We start from the raw sequence: 25,409 nt of genomic DNA, 5'->3' as shown, positions 1-25,409 counted from the left end.
CTAACTGCTTTCTACTCATTATCTTACAAAATAACAATACTGTAAGAAAGGTCCTATTACTGCCCACATTTTATAGAGATAAAAGCAGGCTCACAAGCAGGAAAGGAAAATGAAACTTTAAAAGATGAAGGAAGCTGTCTAAAGGTTGTGTGAGTGACAGAGCGGGCTGGAACTGCAACCCACACTCCTCACCAGCACCCCATACTGCCCAGGACAAAAACGAATTCCAGTCAAGCCAACAACAGAAATGTAACTGTTTTTTTAATAAGAAGTACCTTTAATATCTCATCCAAAAGAACAGATTTAATTTCTAAATCCTCAAAGTTACAGATATATCCAGAAGTCTGAATGGGTTCCTTTAAAGACAAAAACAAATGTTATGTTTAAAAGTATAAAATTTTCCTTCTTTGACTTATCATGAGTTTAAATTTTATTATAAAAATTCTCAAAACAAAAAAGTAGAGAAAATGTCATTAACACCCACATACCTATCATATAAATATTAACAGTTTGGAGATATACTTCTGTCAATTTTTTGGCTAAAGTATTTTAAAGTAAAGTAAATCTAGAGACATCATGACTTTCACTCCTATTTCAGTATGTATCTCTAAAACATAAGGATGTTCTCTTACATAGCCATATGATGATGATCACACCTCACATAAGCAGTATTAATTCCCTAATGGGATCCAGCATCAGCTTCTGAATTAATCCAAAGATGGTTTATACGGTTTGATAATTCTCATTCATTCCATGTAACATTAAATTTAGTTCTTAATGAAATTTGTATCTAAGTATATATATATATGTGTGTATATATATATATTTATATATATATCAAAGAAGTCTCATACCATGAAAAGTATGTTCTCTGTAACATTAGCCCGAGGGTATTGTTGATAGATTCATTTCCTATATGAGATTTAATTTGCCAACATGGAAATACATGAACCTGCTATATGTCTCTTTCTTGTCCTAGTGCTATACAGGCTTGTAGAAATAAAGTAGAGCAAATGCATATTATAATGTAAAGTAGCTGTCCTAAACCCCTAGTGGAAAAAATAGGTATAAATATTATATTAAAAAAAAATAAACTCCCAATATACCTAATACCTCCAAGAACACTGCAAAAAGAATAGGATAATGTCTGATAATGAAAATAACTCAAGAATGAAATTTTTCAAAATATATGTGTAAAGTCATAAAGAAATAGAAAGTAACCTAAAATCCAAATGCAATAATGTATCAGATTTATAACTCTGAAAGTTAGTGCTTCATATATAATAGAAACTTAAAAACTATAATAATAGGAAGACACTAAAAAGATGAAAATAAGTAAATATTGAATCATATTTAGTTTGCACTTAATATGTCTAAGTTTAATACTGAGGCTCTTGCAGGCATATTATATATGTTTATTAGGTTTTAAAATATATATTTTCTTTAAAAAGTAGAAATTGATTAAAATTATATGAGAAAACTTTATAAAATCCCTACACTTCCTCAAAAAATCATATTACATAAAGGCAAATAGTATGCTTTTATGAACAGAAAGAATCGGAACAAAGTTTAACTCACAAAAAAGCACACGTGGTGAAATATTCCTTATAGACTATAGGAACCTTTTAGAGGCTTTCTTTTGGTACTACATGTAAACCAAGTATACCTGTATAAAAAGGTTCATCACTAGAAAATTTTTTATTTCTAGCTGGATAATTCAACAAAGCAAGGCAGACAAAAGATAAAGTCATAAAAGATGATCTGTGGATAAAAAATAATACCAAAAACAAAGAGGACAGGAGAAACAGAAAGGTAAGGAGAGTGATCAGGCAGGATCAGGATGGCACAGGAAGACCCTTTGTCCCTTTAGGACAGAATACGATGTCCTAAAGGAGTTCTAGTAAGTCCAGTTTTGAAGAGTATGTCCTCATGTGCTAGAGGCATGGCAAGCAGGGTAACTGACCAAACAGGGACCACAGCCAGCCAGTGTTCTCATGAATGAAAACAACAGCTTAGCATGGTTTATAAAGAAATTCAGTCAGTGGTTAAGTCTTTAAGAAATTCACCTACCTCTGAATCTAACAGAAAACTGAAATACTTGCCAAGCCAGACAACAAACTCCAAAAATAAATAAATAAAAGGTTGTTCTTTTGAAACTACTTAAGAAACACTTTCCACTAAGCAAAGATTTGCCCTGGTCCTGGACTCACCATGTGTGCTGCACACACATCATAAACAGCCAGGCATAATCCTCTCACTTCTCCAGGCACATGATTTCAAAATCAGTGTAAGTGGGGCCAACAATGGATAAAGGACCCTCACATTCAAAAAGTATTTCACTTCCATCCTCAAGTTTATCCCATGGTTACCTGCCAAACTTCCACACTTGTTTCTAGGAAAGGTCAAGTTTTCTTTAAACCTTTGAAAGACAGCTGGGCTTATACAGGTTAAAGGCAATGCCCTTCCTTTGAGCCACTGGTGGTGGTAACTGCTCAGTCGTGTCCGACTCTTTGTGAGCCTGCCAGGCTCCTCTGTCCTTGGAATTCTCCAGGCAAGAATACTGGAGTAGGTTGCCATTCCCTTCTCCAGGGAATCTTCTGCACCCAGGGACTGAACCTGGGTCTCCTGCATTGCAGGTGATTCTTTACCATCTGAGCCACCAGGGAAGCCCTTTGAGCCATTACTCAGGGTCTAAAAATTACAAAGATCCATAAGACACCTGGCTTCCCTGGTGGCTCAGACAGTAAAGCGTCCGTGTGAAATGCAGGAGACTCGGGTTCAATCCCTGGGTTGCAAAGATCCCCTGGAGAAGGAAATGGAACCCACTCTAGTACTCTTGCCTAGAAAATCCCATGGTAGGAGGAGGCTGGTAGGCTACAGTCCACGGGGTCATAAAAAGTCGGTCATGACTAAGTGACTTCATAAGACACCTAAAAGCTTTAACAAAGCCTTTGAGGGCAATTTACATCAGGTCATTGGCCAACCCAAAGATCCTGAGTAGGACTCAAATAAGGATATAATTTAGGATATTAAAACTGAAAATAATGAGGGATGGTATGGGGAGGGAGGAGGGAGGAGGGTTCGGGATGGGGAACACATGTATACCTGTGGCGGATTCATTTTGATATATGGCAAAAACAATACAATATTTGTAAAGTTAAAAAATAAAATAAAAATTAAAAAAAATAAATAAAAGGGCAAATAGTTTACCACTAAATAAATTATTACAGAAGATCTTCAGTAGCTCAGAGGCCCCAGCATGTAATTTTTTCCCAAGAAGGAAACTACAGGTCCAAACAAACATCAGTTACTGCCACAAAGCACGTATCAAGTCATCTCTTATTATTTCCACTGCTGCCGCTGCTGCTAAGTCACTTCAGTAGTGTCTGACTCTGTGCGACCCCATAGGCAGCAGCCCACCAGGCTCCCCGTCTCTGGGATTCTCCAGGCAAGAACACTGGAGTGGGTTGCCATTTCCTTCTCCAATGCATGAAAGTGAAAAGTGAAAGTGAAGTCGCTCAGTCGTGTCCAACTCCTAGCGACCCCCTGGACTGCAGCCCACCAGGCTCCTCCGTCCATGGAATTTGCCAGGCAAGAGTACTGGAGTGGGGTGCCACTGCCTTCTCCAACTAGAGGAGTACAATAGGAGTACTGAAAATTTCAAATTGAAAATCCACAGATAATTCAAAAATTGTTTAAAAGATTTATCTTCTTAATTATGTTTTGTTTAGGCTACCACTCAAATTTTGAATTCCCAAACACAATAGCTAAGAATTACAGAGCAGACTGACAGGAAAGTTCAGTGCCTAAAACTCAGTTGATGTGAGTCACAAGTAGAAAACAAAAAATATAACTTTAAAAATCAGTGAGAAAGGAGCATTCTGACACACCAGAGAGAGGAGATTATTAGTCATCGTCCACAAGATTATCAGGATGAGAAAAGAACATGGATTACTGGCTGACAAAGTTCATGTAAATATAAATGAGACAAAGGTAGGCACAGAACAGACAAAATAGAATGAAAGGGCAAAGGAATTTCACAACCACTTTTTGGTTAGGTTGCCTTAAGCAACTTTGGTAAATAAGACTACAGATTCTCTTTTTTTTTTAAACTTTGGCAAGGGAAGAAATAAAGACTATACAGTTAGTGACCATGGTTCCATCTTTTAAATAGAACAGATAAATGCTTAGAAAGTACCTTTCAGTGAAAGTAGAGAATATTTAAAAGATAAACATTAATCCCACTTAAGACCAAATATTTTTGAGTTCCACAGAAATGTTCCTATTTATTTTCAGAATTCATGCAGCCAACACTAAGAAAGTTCTTGAAGAAACAAAGGAGAAATGTCCAGGTTTTGGTTTTTGGCTCATTATTTATGTACCATTAATGCTTGTTTCTTGGTTTTACCTCAGGATCCAAGTTTCTGAAAACATACATTCTTGTCTTCTCCATCACTGCAAACAAATCAGGATTATCTTTGGCCCACTTCATATCCCAGACATCTTTTCGCTCCAGTTTTAACAACTCGCCAACGACTTGCTGTCCTGTGCTGTCTGTCACTCGAGCATCCAAGTCAAAGAAGGTTAGAACTCCTAAGATGTCGATGACAGCAAGGCGGCTACAAGTAATGAAATTGGAGGAGGGGGAGAAACAGTAATCCCGCATTCATGAATATAATTACCTGTCACCATTCCTCAAAACAACTTCACCAGAACCCAGGAAGAAGGTAGAAATGGCTTTAAATAATTAATTTGAAACAAACATTTCCATTTTGCTTCCTTGAGAGAAAAAAGTATCCAAGGGACTAAAGCAACTGGTATGCAAATAACCTAAAATATTACAGTAGAATTTCTATATTTTGCCCAATTAGAGAAAAACATCTTTGCCCAATTCGAGAAAAACATATAATATATATATATGTGTGTGTATATATATATTCCTAATAAATATAATATTTAAATACAAATATAGTATAGTAAAACCACACTGGACTATACAAGTTGAACACAAACACACGTCTTTGCATTTGTTACATAAATACAACAATCCCAGTGGATGACAGTCTACCTATGGAAAGTTTTCAGACTTACCTAGAGTTGCAATTCAAGGATAATTGGTAGGCTTGACAATTAAGGGAGTATTTTTGAATCAAACCAACGTTAGGAAGACTGTATCTCTGAAAGGTGCCAGATTCACGACTCTACAGAAAATATTTTTGATTACTAAAGCCTATTTACCATAATAACTTTAAATTACAACTACAGGTCTCTCTATATGTTCATACATTTGCTTCAAATCCAAAGTGGTAGTGTCACAGTGAATTCTCAATTCTGATACTGATCATGTTCTGAGTACATATTTAACTCCTAATTTAATTAAAACCTTTTTAAAGTGGCCAAAGATGATCTAATTTTTTTCATGTAATATCCAAGAAAAAAAAGTCAGAAACCTAGTTCTTTTTAATACACCAAGTCTTATATCAGATGGAAGACATATCTAGGGTTATTTACAATTGTCTAGGTTAATATTCAGGGTACATTGAAAGCTAACATATACAGCACCTACTGAACTAAATTTCATATACATGAAAAATAAATATAAGACCACCATACAAATACAGTTGTCACTGAAAGTCTATGTTGTCATCCTGTAGCCATCTATATGATACCAGATCGTGGCAAAAGGTGATGATCAGAAAGCAGTGATACAGTGAGTACTATTTCAATGTGTTTAAACACAGAACAGAAGGTAAGTTTCCATGCAACTCTGCAAGCCTTAAGGCTGACAAATCAACAGAGCAACAGACTGAAATCCTACCATGCCTGGGCCATGGCAATGGGAAAAAACAGGAGGCTACCCTCAGCCCACTATTCCCTCTCCCTTTCTGCCAGGAGCAGCTGTCTCCTCTGAGCATGCTTCTGCAGAGGGCCTGTCAGGAAGACTGGGAAGGGCAAGGGACTGGTAACGAGGGCAGATATTTTTTTTAATGTGCAAAAGACAGGTACAGGCTTTAAAAGATTTAATATACTGAAGTATGCAATCAGATTTTGTTTTTGAAAAAGTAGGTCCTATGACTTTGAGTTTGAAAACGTCATGGTTTTAAAAGCTCTTTATATTTCAACAGTGGAAAGTTTTCAATGCAGAAGATATTTTTACCACTAAAATTTTTGCTGGTATTAAAACTGTCTGAGTGTTTCTTATAGGGAGACTTTCTCATTTAGGAATTAAGTCCACTTCTATGGTTGATCTGACTTGCATTTTCTTTTCATTTTTTCCTGCAAATGTCAGAATCACAACACAACCGAAAAACGTGCTATGTAACAAAGAATATAAAAAGAAAAGACTCTCCACAGAGCTGACTGTAAGACAAACTGCTTAAAACATACACCAAATTCATTTGGTGAGAAAAATGAATACTATGTTCTTAAGATTTTCCCCCCATAAGCTTAGCTAATGTCTAAAGAATGTAACTAGAACTGGAATATACACACTCAAGGATCTATTTACATAATTCAAACTTAATGACTCTACCAGCTTGACTATATTCAGCATTTATTTCTAAAATCACTATTTTCAAATATCAGAGCTCAAGAAGAGACACTATAACATTGATACACTGATTTTATTTGAAAAATTCAGCAAAAATTTGCCACAGACTTCTTTATTTTATTGGCTAGCAAACACACTACCTCTTCATTCTAAGTCTTACAAAAACAGCTGAGCCAAAGCACTTTCTCTAGTACACAACAAAGCAGGCTACATAGAGAGGAAACTTTCCAAGACCTACTGCCACCATCCAATCTATTGCACGTTGGCCAATCTTTACAGGGCTCATTCAACCCAGTGACGGACTCTCCCCAGCTGGCCACGAGTCTACTACTTTCACAGTTATTTTTTGCAAATGATTAACAATTTGTGAGGCAATCTTTAAAACTTTATTTCTTTTGTTGGACCTAGTAAAACTTGAGGTGCCCACAAGATGAGATTCAAATCCAAAACATATTGCTTTGCCCTGTTTTCACCACTTAAAAGATTACTGTTCATAGAATAAGTTTTTTTTAACCACTTACCACAATCAACGTCTTATCAGATGCAGTTATGGCACAAATCGGATCCCTTGTGCCCTAAAATAAATCAATGTTACTCTTTATTAAACATTTATTGAATGACTGATCTGGTATAAGGTGGTATGCAATTCACTAAGAAGAATACTTCAGCTATATATTTATTAACTTAACCACTATTTACTTACTGAGCACCTACTCTGTGACAGACATTGAAGCACTGGAGATACTCGGATGTAATCTTTGCCCTCAGGGATTACTCAAAAGTCTAGTGGGGAACACTGGACCCAGCGCCTAACAACAGTACAGTGTGATCAGAGTAGAGGTAAACATGAGAGTTACGAGAACACAGAGGGAGGAGCCTAAACTTAGACCAAAATGGGAGGAGAGGCAAACACTTGAGCTTAGTCGTAAAAGATGAACGTTTAGCATGAGGACCAGCATATGCCAAAATAAAGAAGGGGTAAATGGTATGGCACTGTTACAACCTGGATGGATCTTTAAAAAGAAAAGAAAAAGCCATTCTCAAAAGGTGACATGCTATATGATTCTCTTCATAAGACATTCTCAGAGTGATAAAACTATAGAGATGGAAACAGATTAGTGATTGCCAGGGGACAAGGATGGGGGTGGAGAGTGAGTATAAAAATGAAGAAGTAGCATTAGGCAAGTTCCTTTATGGTGATAAAGTTACACAAAACTACACGTAAAAACTAGTGAAAACTGAATAAGGAATTGAGTTGTAGTCTAGTTCACCGCATCATTACCAATGTCAGTTTCCTGATTTTGATATTACACTACCATTACATAAGACGTCACCACGTGGGAAGCTGGGTAAAGCGGTTTTACGTGCTATTTTTACAACTTCCTATGAGCCTAAGATTGTGTCAAAATACAAAATTTTTTTTAATCAAAAGATGAAAACATAGCAGATCTAGAACAAGTTGGATCAGAATAGAAGTTTTTTAAAAAATTACTCGACTAATATGCTATTCACTGGAAATAAATTTTTTCATGTCTCAAAATAAAATCACAGTATTTACAAATCTATGGATATTAACATTTGCTGGCACTAATAAAATCACCTACTTGAATGGCTTTACTATAATCAAGCACACCATCCAATGATCCAGAAGGAGTATCATCAACATGATAAATTCTGGAAAAAAAAAATTCAAATTTCAATGACAGTGTAAGTAAGGTTTATACTATTTCATGATCTCTAGAACAATTAAAGGATTGGATGACACCAATGAATACTGTTATTTAATATTAATGTCCTGATTATTTTAAAGAGTTCTCGACACAGCTCAACCTTATAAAGGCAGAAACTACCGACCACGTGTTTACTAGTTATGCAAGTGCCATGTTCCTGGAAGCTGGGCCAAAACTATACCTGGACATAGAATCACAGATTTCCAATGAATTTCAATGAGCTGCAAAAGATATTTTCCCTTACTCTCCCAAGGAACATTTGTCAGGAACAACTTCTAAAGCACCAAGTGTCTCTGTTGTTTCTCCGTAATTTCCTTTTTATCGATATGCTTAATAAAAGTAAAACTTAAGTGTATTTGGGAAGCTCTCGTTAATGGGATTTTTGTTCTGAAGAAAAGAACCTTCCCCTGAGCTTCCTGTGTTATAAAGAGGCACCACCTCAGGTGTACTGTCTCTTGGATACCTTTACTGTAACACTTACACCACAGTATCACAGCTAGCTTACTTGCTTTTCCCACTAGGCAGTGATTTTCCTAGAGGCAAAAACTACATCTCTAGTGCCTGCCACACACTGTCAGGCGCTCCATAACGTCTGCTGAAAAAAACATTAAAATGAATGGAGGAACAGAGATACCTCATCACTGAGTAGCTCTGAGGCCCTGTGCAAATTATTTAACTTCTCTGAGCCTCAATTTCTTTATCTGTAAAAGAAGGCTAACAATTTGCCCTTTGCAGGACTTTTGAGAGGCATAAATTAAATGATGTTTGTAAAGCACACATGTACAGAGCCTGATCCATAAAAAGGGGTTTGAGACATTGTAGCTGTAATATAATCACGGGAAATTAAGCCATTTTCTACTTTTAAAATATCATTAAATTTTATCACTGCTAAATTGAAGTCACATTTGTATTTTCATCAATATAATAAGGAGATTGAATGTTAAATAAATACAGGTGACAGAACTGCATGAAACACAGAAAGGTATACCAGTTTAGAGTAACCATATTTCTACTTTTTAATACATTTCCATTAAGTACATACAGTTAATAACTCTACTTAGTTGTCACAAAGTAAAAGTCAAAGATTAGAATAGGAGGTCTCTCAAGAGATCACCTGACCCAAATCCCTTTATTAAAACAAGTAGGGTACTACAAGAAAGGCTAATCTTGAGTCAAGGGGCTCAGAGCCAGATAGACCTGGCAGGATGTCCCATCTCTGCTTACCAGCTGGGTACCTCTGTCTGTTTCCTGTGAAACAGGAATAATATGAGTACTGACAAGATGCACCAGTATCTGGCACGCAAGAAGTAACAAGAAGTACTCAATCAATGCTGGCTCTTATCACCATCGCCAGCTGTATTTTACAGATGACGAAACTGAAGTTCAGAGATAACTGGTCCAAAATCATTAAAACTAGCAATTATATTCCAGACAGAAATATAAGGAAATGATGCCTTCTTTATTTAAACAAAAGCCGGAATCGCTTTAGCTCATTCACGGAGGACACTCACTCCGTGGAGAGGCTAGACTTTTCTTCCCCAACCTTGTCCTAAGATCTACCTTCTCCCCACATACTGCAGGTCTCTCATTATTACTGCTATGTCTACCACGTGCTCTCCTCAAAGAGGCCAGAAGTTATTTGCATTGAGTCTCTCAGGACTACCCAGAAGACAACACGGACTCTCTTTCAACTGTTTTGGTTTTTTTTTTTTCTGCTTCCACATGAATTCACATATCCAAAATACTTTTACTGGGGTTGTATCGCCTACCTTAGTACACAAATGAGTCATAAAAGGAAGGGAAGACTGCATTAAGATCTCAAGTATGTTTGAAGGAAAATGATTTGAAAAAAGCAACCTGAGATTTCTGAAAAGTCTGCTCGCTGCCCACCAACAACAACACAGGCCTGTGCCTTCATTAAGAATCATCAGGTTAAAATTACTCAACCAAATGCTTTGCTTCAAGGCTCAGGATAACAACAACAGAGCAACAGACATGGAATATCACTAACAGAGACCATGTAACTTACAAAACACAGTAAATGCACTGCAATACTTACTACAAAGAATCCCTCCATCAGGGCTCCTAATTTCTCCATGTGGTAGAGTCGTCTTTACCCCCACTTCTAAGAAATAGTTTCAACCCCCAAGCCCCTGGAATCCAGGGCAGGAGAAAGAAGGTGAGGAACCAGTTCTGCCCACCTATAGACTTTCTCCATATCTGTGTCTAAGGACCTGCCTCTCCTGTGATGATTATGACAATAGAATCATCCCACTTTCTTGGAAAAACTTCTACCACTAACCCTAGGAATGAAGTTTTGGTTAGACATTTAGATTTCAATTGAATAATCACGTTTCACTGTAGCATTAACAACTGTAATATGATGAGAGTAGATGAGTGAGAATAGCCATTCCTTATAAAAACATAGGCTTCCGGTCTTTATCTCTAAAGGCTTTTTTTTTTATTATACCACATGCTACTTCTCTTTAAACACATAGGGCTTCCCTGGTGGTCCGGTGGTTAAGAATCTACCTGCCAATGCAGTGGACACCGGTTTGATCCCTGTTCCAGGAAGATCCCATGTACCACAGGGCAACTAAGCCCGTGAGCCACAACTACTGAGTCCGCACGTCCGAGAGCCTGTGCTCCACAAGAGAAGCCACCGCAATGAGAACCCATGCCCTGCAGTTAGAGTAGCCCCTGTTTGCCGCAAATAGAGAAAGCCTGAGTACAACAGCAACAAAGACCCAGTACAGCCAGAAGTAAAACTAATTTAAAAAATTTAAACACACAAATCTGAAAGATATTCAGATTAATGGAAAAATATTATTTCTAGTAATCAAAACAATTTATGGTTCTCAAGCATGACAATTTATAAATAGCTATGTCTGATTTAAATGTGATATGGCTGAGCCACTAAAAAATGTGCACTAAAAGATATACCTTTCTCTCCCTTCTTTTCGAGACCGGGTGATCTGATTAATTTCCAATGCTGTAAGCTTCTTTGCCACACGATATTGCCAGATATAAAATGCTTCTTTCGAAGCTGCTATCACATGGGTTTTGGTCATTGTAACAAATAATGGCACTATTAAAAAGAACAGAAAGACAATTTGGTTACAATTAGAATTACAAAAGGTTTGTGCCGCAAATGACTTCAGCAATCATGAATCCAACCCCTTATTTTACAGACGGAATATTCCAAACACAGTCTGAGAAATCAGAAGAGTCAAAAGCCTATAGGACCATATAAAAATATCAACTCAAAAGGGATCAAAGACCTAACTACAGAACTCTTAGAAGAAAACTTATGTATAAATCTTCGTGACATTGGGTTAGGCAATGATTTCTTAAATATGACACCAAAAATGCAAGCAATAAAAGAAAAAAAGGAGATAAACTGGACTTCATCAAAATTAAAATATTTGTGCTCCAAAGGACATCATCTAAAAAGCGAAAGACAATCCACAAAAGGAAGAAAATATTTGAAAATCAAATATATGATAGGGAATTAAATCTAGAATGTCCAAATAACACTTATAACAATAATGTATCACAATAAATTGGATAATTTATTATTATCCAATTAAAAATTGAGCAAGGCATCTGAATAGACATTTCTCCAATGAAGATATACAAATGGCCACTAAGCAAATGAAAAGAGGCTCAACATCATTAGCCATGAGGCAAATGCAAATCAAAATCACAGTAATACTTCACATCTACTAGCATGGCTAGAATCAAAATGTCAGACAATAATGAGTATTTGCAAAAATGTGGAGAAATAGTAGGAATGTAAAACAGTGCATCCACTTTGAGAAACTGCTTGGTAGTTCTGCAGAATGATAAATATAGAATTACCATATGCCCTAGCAATTCCACTCCTAGGTATACACCCATCATTAATTTAGAAAAAGATATTCTTCAAAGTTCCTTCTCACTAAGAATATATTCTCTTAAACATCTTTTCATCTGTTCCATTTCCTAGTGAATATTTAATTAAATTTCCACCGTGTACCCTTTGATGAAATAGAAAATCCATCGTAAACAGATAAAGAAACAGAGAATTAAAGATAAAAAATAACTTGCCCAAGGTTAGTCAAGCAAAAATAAACAAAGTAAACAATATAAAATGAAATACACACATTCACACAAAACACAGAAAAACAAAAAACTCATTAAAAGCTCATTTTAGTACCTAATTTCTAAATTCACAGTTAAAATGGTACAAAACATATTTTTCAATTCACAAACACTGTACAAAGTAATCATTAATAAAGTCAGGATAATGGGAAAGTGTTAATAACAGCTACCTTTATGGAGTTTTTATGCTGTGTACTATGCTTGGTCGCTCAGTTGTGTCCAACTCTTTGTGACCCCATGGACTACAGCCCGCCAGGCTCCTCTGTACATCAGGGATTCTCCAGGCAAGAATACTGGAGTGGGTTGCCATGCCCTTCTCCAAGGGATCAAACCCATGTCTCCCGCATTGCAGGCAGGTTCTTTACTGTCTAAGCCACCAGGGAGTTCTTGCCACAGTCCAAATAAAGGACATTTAAGGCAGTAAGAGACATAGGAACTGAACAAAAAATTAGAAACTAGACTGATGGTATGGTGTTAATTGAATAAACAAGTTGAGATTCAAATACAAGAATTTTTATATGCTAAATACCTCAGTAAGTTGAATTATATTTAAAAAAATTTTTTCATTACAATTGTCACGATTTCTCTATTCAAAATGTGTACCAACTGCTATCAAACTCTAGAGGGAGCAAGAAGCCTTCCTTTAAAGAACAGCTGATTGGAAGGCAGTCCTGAGAATGGTGGCAGAGCCCCAATTCAGGGGGAGCCCTGAGTGAGACGAAGGAGCAGCCCACGTCCAGGTTTTGCTCAGCTTTCGCTGATCCCATCTGCACTAAATCATAAGATACCTGCTAAATATTCAGTAAATTCTACCATGGATACTCTGACACAAATAACTATTATGCCTTTAGTGTGATATGAAGTAAGTTCACAAACCTTAACTGCTTTCTAATTTTATTAGAAAGCATATAAAAGCATTATTAACCAGTGCTTAGCTACAATTAAAAATTATAGTCATGTTTCCTTTTTTTGATACAGCCTAAATAATCACAAGTTTATTATTAGCTGAATTCAAAATTTAAAAGTTAGTGGTTCACAGCAAGTCAAACTTTGGATTCAAATCACAGGCACTTGCTTTAAGTTTGTGTACATGGTCCATCGCTCAGTCATGTCTGACTCTGCGGCCCCATGGAGGCCTTAGATAAATTACTTATTCCAGCTGAACCTTGGTCTGCTTACTGTAAATTGAAGATAATAATATTACCAACCTTATAGAGCTACTTGAAGGATTAAGAGAGAAATAAATATAAGTATAGTATAGTATCTGGCACAGAATACATAATTAATAATAGTAATTTTAAGTGCCAGTATTTACTGAATTTCTAAAAATTATGCCAGGTATGTTATGTAATTACATTCGTATATAATTAATGTATCACATACATAATTCATACCTACCCTGTAAGGTGGGCACTATCATTATCCCCACTTAGCAGATGAAGAAACTGAAGGATGGAATGGTTAAATAACTAGCTGAAGTCACACGACTAGAAAAACAATAGAAGCTGGGACACGAACACGGCCAATCCGGTTCCAGAGTCTGTGTTCTTAACCACTATGGCAGACTGCTTCTCCTTAAGGGTTAATAACTGTTAGATGTGGTTGCTATTATTTTTGCTTTTTATAATAAAACTATATATATTCACTAGTCAATACAACAAAAAACAAAAATATATATGACATGTGTTCTTCTGAATCATTATGGCAGTAATTTTGGCAAATTCATATGCATAGATAATGCTATCTACATAAATTATGCTAGATCTTTATTTATTATCTATCCCATCCAGGTAGTTTAGTTCTTAAGTTTCCTGGAACTAAGCCTCTAGGAAAAAGTTAGACAACCACATATTATAATAGATACAATATTTTAGGAAAAAAACACAGCCAGAATAAAAGCAGTCCATGTCCTTCTCAACTATTCAATATCTGGAAAAAAAAATTTGAAATCTCTATAAAGATTACTGGAAAAAAATGTTAAAGAAAGTAATTACGCTTCCAATAATTGAACCTTGTTAACACTAACAGGTAATAGTCAGTAGCCAAGCAACGATGTAAAATAATTTAAAACAATCTAGGAATTCACATATAAGTAAAACCTGCTTGTAACATTATATTTTAATGCCGAGACCTGAAATAAATGTCGACATCGTAATGTTCCCCCACTTTCCTACCTATTCATTTCTCGGCCTTTTAAAGAGCTGGTAAAGTGAAACTGCACTGAATGACTTTGATCGTCACCTCTCGCTGAAGAGGTATACAGAAGATTTAGTGCATGAGCTACAGGCCAAGATGAGAAAGCCCTATGTGCTCTCCCCACCATGGCTGCGGCACAGGCAGCTGGTACTTTTCAGGCACTTTTCATGCCTTCATTCCTCTGCAAATGCTATTTCCTCTTCTTTAAATGTCACTCAATGAAATACCCACCCTTCAGAACTCAGCTCAAATGAAAGCTTCTGTAAGTAGAGGACGTGTCCCTAACGTCCTTATGCACGGATATCCACTCAGCCAGCACCTTGCACAATACTAAGCACACAGCCGGGGAGAAAGAGTCACTGTTCAATAGATGAACTATATTTTAATTCTGTCTTTAGACATCCCACAGGAAGTGTGAGAATTAACTTCTTATCACTCCTTGTACCCAGTACAGTACCTGAGACAGTATATGCTCATTGGTGGTTTGCTAAATAAATGGATTCTCTTTTAAATATTTTTATACATTCAATAAACATTTGTTACTGGGCAAGCACCGTGGTAGGCAGTGGGGATACAGAAATGAAACACTGTAGACAGATCTTTAAGAAGCTCAAAATCTTGTAGGGAAAATAGACAAGAAAATCAATAATCACAGTGCAGAGTAAGTACTTTGGACAGAAGCACACAGAAGGAATTGAGGGCTTAAAAGAAGAGGTCCCCCAAATGGTATCTGGCTCTTACATGTATAGTACAACAGAACCCTACAAACTAAACTTTATATAATATATAATAATATACAATGTTCTTTTTCAAAGTTTCTGCAGAGGCTTTCAGGAAGAGTAGATGACAAAAATTATACTTCCTAGGACAATATCAGTTAAATACTTTTTTTTGCTTCAGCCTCCAGTCCTCATGAAAATTTGGCATAAAAACTTTAAAAAGGAATTTTACAGGATATGTATGAAACAAAAATGTTGAGTCTTTGGCTGGGTTTACTGCAGAGCAGTGAAAGAACTGCTTGTTAAAATTTCAGCCAGCAAGACCGCAAAATAAAAAAGTCTCAAGACTCAAAAATACAAATAATCATGCCCTCAAGCATTTGCCATTTTTTGAAGGTAAAAGATTTACATCTGGCTTTATTAAAACACAGACTGCCTGTGATTAAAATTACTTTGAGGCTAACCCTATCATCCTTATGATTCTATATTAACACTTTTGATATTAAAAAGAAAAAACATATAATCTGAAGATTGACATAATTTATCCTTTACATTTAAGACTCACATTTTTAATAAATAGAAGATACTCATGTGGTAAGAGTCTGCAACAATTTTAAGCTAAAGAATACTAACATTTACAAAGAATACTACCATTAATGTACATATATAAATATAGAGAAACATATAAACAAACCTAACAGTGAACATAAGACAAGAAGCTGAAAAGTTTCAATGCTTAAAAATGAGCTACCAAAAAAAAGAAAAGAGAAATCAGCTACCTAGGCCCTAAACATAGAGTATAAAATCTTTGAGACCAGCTAAGTATTTTTCACTGGTGGCTGAGTAAGTAAAGAATCCGCTTGCATTGCAGGAGACCCCAGTACAATCCCTGGATCAGGAAGATCTTCTGGAGAAGAAAATGACAACCCACTCCAGTATTCTTGCCTGGAAAATTCCATGGACAGGGAAGCCGGTGGGCTACAGTCCATGGGGTCACAAGAGTCAGACACGACTTAGCAACAAAACCACCAAGTGTGTTTTACATTTGCTTGTATCACTCAAAGTCCTTAGCAAAATACTTAGAAGGCAGAGTTTAACAATTGATTGTTAAGGCTCAATGTGAAATCTTAAAAAAAAAAAGATTAATTCTCAGATTGAGAAAATAATTCAATAATTCAATGGGTTTTCAATTTTTGATACCTATTTTTTCTAACACCATATCCAATAAACTAGCATGCTCTTAAAAAACATTATTTTGGAAGTTATAGTGAAATGGCAATAAAATATTTGGTAACAACTTTTGACAAAATACTAAGAATAAGATTTGGAAACTTTTGTGGTTACTTCCAGAGCTATTAGAGGGCATGATAGATCTAAAGCAACAAATGTCTTCTGAAAACAAAAAGTCAGGAAAATATTTTATGTTGTTCCTATTAATAGACTGATTTCATCAGAAAAATCTGAACAGGCAAAACTCTCTTCCACAAGCAGCTAAAGTGTTCTTTATGGAAGAGAGGTATTTACAAGCAGTTTATTAGTAATAAGAGTGGTTTCATGGCAAAATTCTTTCTATAATCCTCAGTTTATTACATACTAATCATCACATTGGATCCAATCCTCATACAATTATATTTCCCATTAAAAGCAAATAATGGCAGTATAGCAGTCATGAGATTATTGTGAATTCTGGAGTAAACTTATGATTATTGTACTAAGCAGGATCCTTCTGAGAGTGAAATGGGACATTACTAATGATTTTACTATGACAACAGGCATAGACTGGTACCAAACCTGAACCAAGCACACTAGGAAGTATGCTCATCCTTGTTTTAGAGAATAACATCCTAGTTAATAATACCATTGTTACATTTTAAAATTAGTTTACAAATAAGACTTGAATAAAGATGGAGTAAACATTAACATTTCCTTACCAAGATCAATGTATTTGGGATCCAGAGGTGTGCCAATAGAATTACACAGAACTAGAACAAACTGAACAAATAAAACAGAAAGTATCAAAACTGCTGCTTATGCACAATAAAAGAAATAACGCTTAACAAAGCATGTTTATTTATTTTTCAAGTATCACTAACGTAGAAAGAATTGATAAAAATTAAATACAAAGAATAGCAAAGATAATCTATAGCACAAAAGTAAAGAAATACAAACTAAAATTAAACTAAGGCTGATTTCTAGATATAGTGGAACACTGGTTTTAAAGAGACCATTTAAGAAACACAAGTACACTGACTACATTTCATTATTTATATTTCTAAAATTGCTGATCAGCTGTAACTTCAAAACTCATTTTTATCCTATAACCAGCTATATAAAGGCTAATTTAATTTGTTACCATTGCACCAAATGTTTCCATCTCGTTCTCCTCCTTTGAAGCAATATATAAATGACATGAGAAATTCAGAAAAATTCAGTTAATTCAGGAAAAAAAACATTATCCAACCCACTGAAAATAACTTAAAATGCTATTTTTAAGTTAAATATACACAAATAATTATCAATGATTCCTATTAGGAAAAATAATCAAGCATAATGTATACTTTACATAAGATAATTCTAATGATAATTTCATTTTTTGCTGTTAGTCATCTTCTCCATATCTAGTACTAAGAATACTATTTTATACAGATGTTTTTCTGATTAGAATAATATTTTCAAACAAGCCCATTCTCAATGTTCTATTTATGCACAGATGCTTTCTTTTCTCAGTGTCTCAAAACTTGTTTAATTTCATAAACATAAACTAAATGGTAAAAATTATACTAAAATATCATGATTTACTCTTCCACTGCTTAAACTTATTTACTGCCACAAAATACAAGTGCTTTACATGCTTATCATTCACATGCTCAGCTCATAGTTTAAAGAACCAAATAAGACTTCTTACGAAATCCCCCCAACTTCCCATTTCTTGCTGCCAAGAGTAATTACTTTCAGCTCCTGTAATTCACTCGTTCGATATTTACCTGCACAAGCGTAAGTGACGTGTTTACAGCGCTGCTTCTTCACTCTGTTTCACCTTGCGACACCACGCACCACACCCACCGGGAAAGCTAAGCACGCGCCCGTCTGTCACCCTTCTTGCCCAGCCTCCCATCTCACATTCTCACCCCTCCATCTTTCCACTATAACTTCGTTATATCAGAACTTAGGGCTTACACTGGTATTATTACAGTTCAATTTTTAAACAACTTTAATTTTTTAAAAATTCAGGGACTACATTATTTTGACTCCATAAATGCTGTTCACAGCTGAGTCAGGTACAACATGATTTTATTTTCCTCTCAAGCATATTTTGCTTTCCCTGTTGTGGATAATTGCCTTTTTCTTCTCTTTGCTTAGTTTTCTCTGTATTTCATACTAACTCAAGTCCCCCATTATCTCCCAGCTACGTATGTCTCCCCTCAGGAGCTCAACCACACTAAATATTGTATTAATTTCATCTTGAATTTCTTCTGGAGCTGCGTGGCCTGCTCTGCTTTGGTGATCCACTCTCTCAGCACGTGCAGAACTGTCAGCTGGTACCACTCCTCACCACGCTCGTCACGTAACCTTGTTTCTTCCTCTTTCCTGGTTTTTCATTTTGGTGAACCATATCCTGAAGTCCCTTCTGAAGTTAAGGAAGCTCAGAAGGTAAATTTTCGGTGATCTCGTACATCTAAAAGTGTCTTTATTCCACCCTTATATTTAAAGAATTGTTTACCTAAGGTATGGAATTCAAGGTGGGAAAACATTTTCCTTCAGAATTTTGAAAGCAATTCTCCAAAGTATTTTAAGTTGACAAGTCAAATGCTAGTATGATTCCTGATCCCATGAAATCTGTTCTGGAACCAAGTGGGAACAGAAGATTGGGGTAGCATCCATTTAACTGCCCTGTTTTCAGCAAGAGTCCCTCTACCCTTCCCTATGCTTAGTGCCCCTCAGTGCAGAGACTTTCTGTATCCTCTCTGGAGAGCAAACCAGTCTCCCTGGGACTGAGAAGGGCAGCTGTTCAGGGGCTCAGAGAAGGAGGGAATCTAGAAATCTGCTTCTTTATACACCCTTTTTATTTTCCCCCAAAGTACTCTGCTGCTTACTCTCTTTCTCCTACCAGGTACCACCATCAAATCTCATGTCTCTGGGATTCTGTGATACAAACTGGTTGCTTTTTTCCTTTTTCCACTGATGGAGAGAGGATTCCACTTTCCTGGGTCTGCTAAGGTAATTACCACTAATCCCCCTACTCTCTAAACTCCAAAATTATGTTGCTGTTTCCTCACCCTTTCTGGTCCCTGTGGGCTTGTGGCTTTGCAAAAAATACCTTTCCCTTTGTTTCAGTGAGTTTCAGGAGAGAACAGAGCCAAGTGTGACTGTTCAAATGGCTGCTTTCAACTAAAACTTCTATGCTTTTTAGTGGGATAAAATAGTTTATCAAAGACACTGGTAGTCCTTTTTTGAAAAATGTGCATACTTCTGCAAATATTTAAATGGCTAGCAGGCTTTTTTAAAGGGCATTATTTATATTACATATTTTATGTTATGAGACATTGACTTTTAAAACAATATAACTCCACATAAAAGTACATTTCTGAATGTCAAAACTGTTATAAATGGCCATTGTTACATTTCTTGAGCCTTTGTACTAGACATCTGGTTTTTCATTTTTATTTATGGAATTTTAAATTGGAAAAGGACTGTGGTATTTTAAATATATTTCATAGATCAAAAGCTTCAGTACCAGTCAGCATAAACTGCCAATGGATTAATTGATCAGAGAAAAAATATCAGGGGACAGAGAACCAATGGAGCCACAGAACTCTCCAAACAGAGGTCTAGACAGACCTGGCCAATAGACCCAATACTTTCTGTACCTGCCAGTAGAAAGGCTATGCTTGAGAAGATAGATAACTAGAGCCTAATTCAGCCAAGTACTAAACCCATCTAAGTTTTAAGATATCAAGGAACACCTACCTGAGGGTGATTTTCATCAGCTTTTGTTGCCAAAATGCAGAAGTCTCCACAGGTAGTAATAGAAATGAGACTCTTCACATACTTAACATATTTGTCATTGTTTTTTGTATCCCAAAAGGTAACACAGTACTCTGGACGGTCGCGTCTGGTATAAGCATAAACTACGGTGTTTGAGCAATAACCCCACTAGGAAGAAAGGAAGGAAGAAAGGGAGGAACAGAAGGAGGGAAGTGGGAGGGAAGAGAAAGGAGAGAGAAATAGCAATTAATGTTGGGAAAGTCACATTATTATATTTTCTTCCTCTAGAAATATTGCAGGTATGTGTTTTATCAGTGCTGACAAAAGTAATCCTTTAGAAATAGAAAAGAGAGGGACTGAATATTCAGCTTCATATCTCTTCTCACTAAAATAACAAATCTAAAAGTAATAAACACAGTTTAAAAAAAAAAAAAGCACTGCAAAAATAAATTGGGCTTAACTTTCCTCATTTTAATTTGTAAGATTTAAGCTTCACTGGGGAAAGTTTCAGATTTTTCAATAGTCAATAATAGCCGTGTGGGGGACTACAGCAAGAGGGATCCCTTCTGAAGTTCAATTCCAAGTCCTGAAGCCAAAACTCAAAGACAGTTGCTTTGCCTTTTTTCTCTCATCTACATTTTTTATATTTGTTTTTTATCAGAGTAGCATATGCACACAGTTTATAGTCAAATAATTCTGCATGGTTTATTTAACACAAAACAAAATGCAGGACCCCCTCTGCCTAATTTCCTCCTCGGAGTAGCCATTTACAACTCTTTTAGCTGAAAACTGTTTTGGTTTTGATTTCCATATCATATGTGTATTGATTATAGAACTTAGAGCTTTCCCTCTCCCGACAAATTTATACATAATTTTGGATAAATTGATATTCAGTGTCAACATTATTATCATTGTCTTTACTACTGCTTCAGGGGGCACACGGCACGCTGACACTCTTGGTACTCTCTATATATAGTATTCCAGAAAAGTTTACTAGTTTACTAATTCTACACTGTTCACACTGAAGAGCCTCCTTTCAGCTGCTTTCTAAAACAAAGTGGCTATGAATATATACAAAATACAGAGACTATACTTTCAACCATAATAAAATTATATAATAAAAAACATCTTTTTTTTCACAACTGCTCTTAATACTCACCTTATAATCAGGTCGAATATTTGCAAAATATATAAAAGAATCAACAGTCAGTGCAATTTTCAGTCCACCTCCTTCCCAAGATAGTGCAGACATTTGCTTTCCAGGAACCATCAAAGTACCTAGATGCTGAAAAAAATAATTATATTTAACCTAAAGTATCACAATTTAAATAAAATATCACCTATCACTTCACAGAGATCAAAAGTGGTACAAAAATTATTTTATGAAAGGTTGTTACATACTTCAAATCAGTTTCCTTCCATTTTTATAATGAAAAACAAATGTATGATAGGAGAAATTAACAAACTATTGCCAAAGAATTCAGTATCAAATTTCATCATATCTAAGATGCCAGAGATTTAAATATGCATCTTTATTTTTATGTCCAACTTAGGAAAGAAAAACACACTGCTGCAAGTTAAAATAGGACAACTTTGATTTTAAGATGCATCCCAATTTAGGGTTGGAAAGAATTGTGCTTCTTAGTAAACTCAGTCCTTAAGTCCCACCTCTTATTCGGCCTCCACCCGCCCTCAACAGCCAACCAGACGCCCAGCCTTTTGCTTTCACTCCTTTCCTTCGTCACAACTGCCTTCTTTCTTGACTGAACTATCTAGTAGCCTCCTAACTACAATTTACCTTTACTCTCTTCTTTCATTCCCACCCTTCCAATTCAATCCCTGCTACCACGATTATCATTCTGGAACACCAATCCAATCATATCCTAGTCTGCTTTTAAAAATGTTTAATACTTTTTCAAAATCAGTAGCTACCCACCATCACACTTTCTGGAGTAGTATACAATGCCTTTCCCCCATTTGCCCAAAACTCTGTGGCTCAATACTCTACGAGTTAACCATAGTTACCGTGTTCTCCTCGTGAGGGAACTACTCTGTCTCCATTCCTTTGGCCCATATAATCTCTCTTCTGCCTGAAATCCTTTCCCCCAAGCCTCTCCCATCCAACTATACCTTGTCCTCCTGGAGTGCTCCTATTCACCCTTTAAGACACATCTTAAATACTACTTCCTGCCTTCTTGCCTCCCTCTGTGGTTCCAGAGAATTTAGACAGTGAGCTACTTGACAGCAATAACTTGCTCATATTCACTTTTATTTCCCTATCCCTTAATAGATTCTTTGGTAAACAAGTACAAAAAAATAAAAAATCTATCAAGTAAATAAATGTATAATGTAATCAAATGAATTTCTTTGTATACTGACAGTATACTTAAAGGTTAAATTAGCAAATGAATAGATGAATACAAAGATCTTTTTAATGTGGCCATAGAAAGAAAACATTTTTAATCTATGTGTATTTCACAAAACAGTATACTCCCCAGAATTTTAATAAATTATACTGGTATCCCTCATTCTTAAGCAGATATGCTCTAAAATCAAATGTAATATATTAAACTCCATTTGCCATGGCATCCAATGGGTTGGGGGAGGGCGTAGTTTTAACCTAGGAGGGTGCACTCTATCTGTCCTGCTGCCTGTATGAAGCCAGAGGAAACAAACAGGCTCTCACAACATGACTCTTGGTACTGACACCCACACTGTGAGAAGAAGGCTGCCATCTCACTCTGCCAACATGGCAGGTGGTGGCAGCAGCAAGGACGAACAACTGACTTTTAGTGAGCACTCACAGAGCACTGCGGTAGGCATTTTCCCACTGCTACCTCATTTAATGTTTACAGTAGAGTCTTGAGGAAATAGGGTAGCTGAGTCTTAGAGGTTAAGTAACTTCTCTGAGTGTAACAGCACTGTAGAAACAGAGTTCAAAGCCAAAGCCAGGCCAGACTACAAACCCCACACTCTGTTATCCCCTCCCATAGCTAAGACCACACTGAAAAGACCAGAAGATCCTAGCCCTCAGAATCAAAAGTGAATTCTTCCCTGAGGTTTTCCTTAAGTTGACATCTCTAGTTAAGTTCCTTTCAAGTTCTTCCTAATAACATAGATCCAAAAATAAATACCTTATATATTCACTTATTCAAAAAATATTAAGTGACCAAATACCCCGAGGACTAGGCTAGATATTTTTAATTACAACTATACCAAAAGCCACTTACAGTTTTCAATTTAACACATAACACGGTGATTTGCAAGATAAAGCATATGGGCCTTTGAATGCATGTTACCTAGAGAAGACTAAACTAACAAAAATAAGCTGAATAATACAGTGATAAATAAGCCAATGGCAACAGATAGAAATAACCAACAAAGAACATGAATTTAAAAGAAAGCTATAAATACTGAGATAACCAGAATTCAGATTTTTAATTATTTAGGAACCTTGAGAACTGCACTTTTGTTTTTCCTTAGCTTTTAGCATCTACCAGAAATATTATTAGCTGATAATGAACAGAGACCGCCTACACTCTAGAGAACATTCTACTAGGTAACCTTCAGCATCTTCTGACACCAATGTTTACCCTGACAGAAATTATTAAAATACAGAAAAAAAAAATACTAACATAGTAAAAACAACTGGTACAGACTTTGGTATAGGCAAAAATAGAAATTATTGAAGTTTGTGATGAATTTATAAAAACCAACAGGATATCCAAAAGAAACCGAGTTTAGTCTATGGTTAGAAAATAAAATAGGTAAATACTTATTAATATTAGTGACTAAATTCTCACTTTCTAAATAAAGTGTATAACATATTAATTCTCCTATTTGATGTTTACTACTGCTTTAAGAAAACTCTTTGAAAATTAAATTTATTAATAATAATACTGAGAAGGATAGTATTTATTTTTTAAAATGTATTTATTTTTAATGTAGTAACACCTATGATTCATTCTTAAGATAGATTTTTCTTAAAATAAGCAATTATTTCACAACAGATTGAAACAGAAGTTTGGGAGAAGGACAGACTGCAATGTATATTTAATACCTATCCACATTTAATATATCATGTTAAAACCCCCTAAAATTAATCTGAAACAACTAAATTACACTAAAAACAACTCAAAAACCACCTGTGAAAAAGATGCATATGCATATTACGGAGAAAATATTCTCAATAACTATTCCCCAGTGATTTCTTACATGAAACATCTGGTTTTCTAAATGTAAAGATTATAAAATAAATTCCATGATAAAATGAAGGCTTATGAGGATATTAATCAAAGAAATACACCTAATAGTTGATCATTTTTATTTAAAATGTCCCTTTCAAAAAAAAGTGACAAGTGTATATCCCTTCCTCCATTCTTTTTTCCCCTACCTTATTCACTGCATATTTAAATGGAAAGAAAGAAAGACAAAATCTTTAATGAGACATTTACCTCACCAAATGGAGTATAAAATTGCACAGTGTTTACATCTTTATCCTGAGTGATGACCTTCTGGGAGCCTGCCACTGCTAAGACGCTGCCAGTATGGTTCCACTGGATACTTACTACATACATGCCAGTATCAATTAAAACAGGATCTAGGCCAAAAAAAAAGGAATAATGGTAAAATATTTAGCCGAGAGAACTTTTTATAATCTTAAGAACAATTTTTTAAATATTTTTTTAATTCTCCACATTTAAAAAAAAAGAAAAATTACATACTTTGGTCATTCTCATGTCTCATTATTTGGCATCTCCCATTGTCAAAACAGATGGCGAGACAGGGGCAATCTGGCTCCACGTAACCCTCTGTGCCGTGGTACCAATGAATTCCAGCAATGCTGACTGCTCCAGTGACATTCACTAAACAATTCATCTTCATTTTCACCTAAATAAAATCAGTGAGCCAGTATTTTATATTGAAAACAGTAGTACAATTAGTGTGAATAGAGTATTATTATAGAAGGAACACTGAAATGTGAAAATCTGGTTTTGAATGCAAGCTGCATCACTTACTGATTCACCAACCATGGGCAAATCACTTCACCTGAGTTTCAGTTTTCCCAATTCATAAAATGAGGAT

The 25,409-nt window shown here is 35.7% G+C and overlaps 1 protein-coding gene across 4 annotated transcripts in view; it reads right to left on the bottom strand.

Moving 5' to 3' along the window:
* The window catches only part of WDR35 (WD repeat domain 35), a 52,083-nt gene that overhangs the window by 13,167 nt on the left and 13,507 nt on the right, over window positions 1-25,409 (bottom strand). For 2 of the 4 annotated variants that reach the window (XM_027556007.1, XM_027556010.1), the window contains exons 7-18: window positions 25,049-25,214; window positions 24,779-24,924; window positions 21,484-21,609; window positions 20,307-20,492; window positions 17,692-17,724; window positions 17,270-17,330; window positions 11,224-11,368; window positions 8,155-8,224; window positions 7,072-7,125; window positions 5,092-5,201; window positions 4,409-4,619; window positions 276-356 (exon numbers count right to left, since the gene is read on the bottom strand). In XM_027556007.1, coding sequence (XP_027411808.1) covers window positions 276-356; window positions 4,409-4,619; window positions 5,092-5,201; window positions 7,072-7,125; window positions 8,155-8,224; window positions 11,224-11,368; window positions 17,270-17,330; window positions 17,692-17,724; window positions 20,307-20,492; window positions 21,484-21,609; window positions 24,779-24,924; window positions 25,049-25,214 — 1,389 coding nt within the window. The remainder of the gene's footprint in view (window positions 1-275; window positions 357-4,408; window positions 4,620-5,091; window positions 5,202-7,071; window positions 7,126-8,154; window positions 8,225-11,223; window positions 11,369-17,269; window positions 17,331-17,691; window positions 17,725-20,306; window positions 20,493-21,483; window positions 21,610-24,778; window positions 24,925-25,048; window positions 25,215-25,409) is intronic. The other 2 variants (XM_027556009.1, XM_027556008.1) reach the window with 2 other exon arrangements.

The sequence above is a fragment of the Bos indicus x Bos taurus genome, chromosome 11 (assembly GCF_003369695.1).
Source record: "Bos indicus x Bos taurus breed Angus x Brahman F1 hybrid chromosome 11, Bos_hybrid_MaternalHap_v2.0, whole genome shotgun sequence".
Classification (NCBI taxonomy): domain Eukaryota; kingdom Metazoa; phylum Chordata; class Mammalia; order Artiodactyla; family Bovidae; genus Bos; species Bos indicus x Bos taurus.
This window is presented reverse-complemented; position numbering and strand designations above follow the sequence as displayed.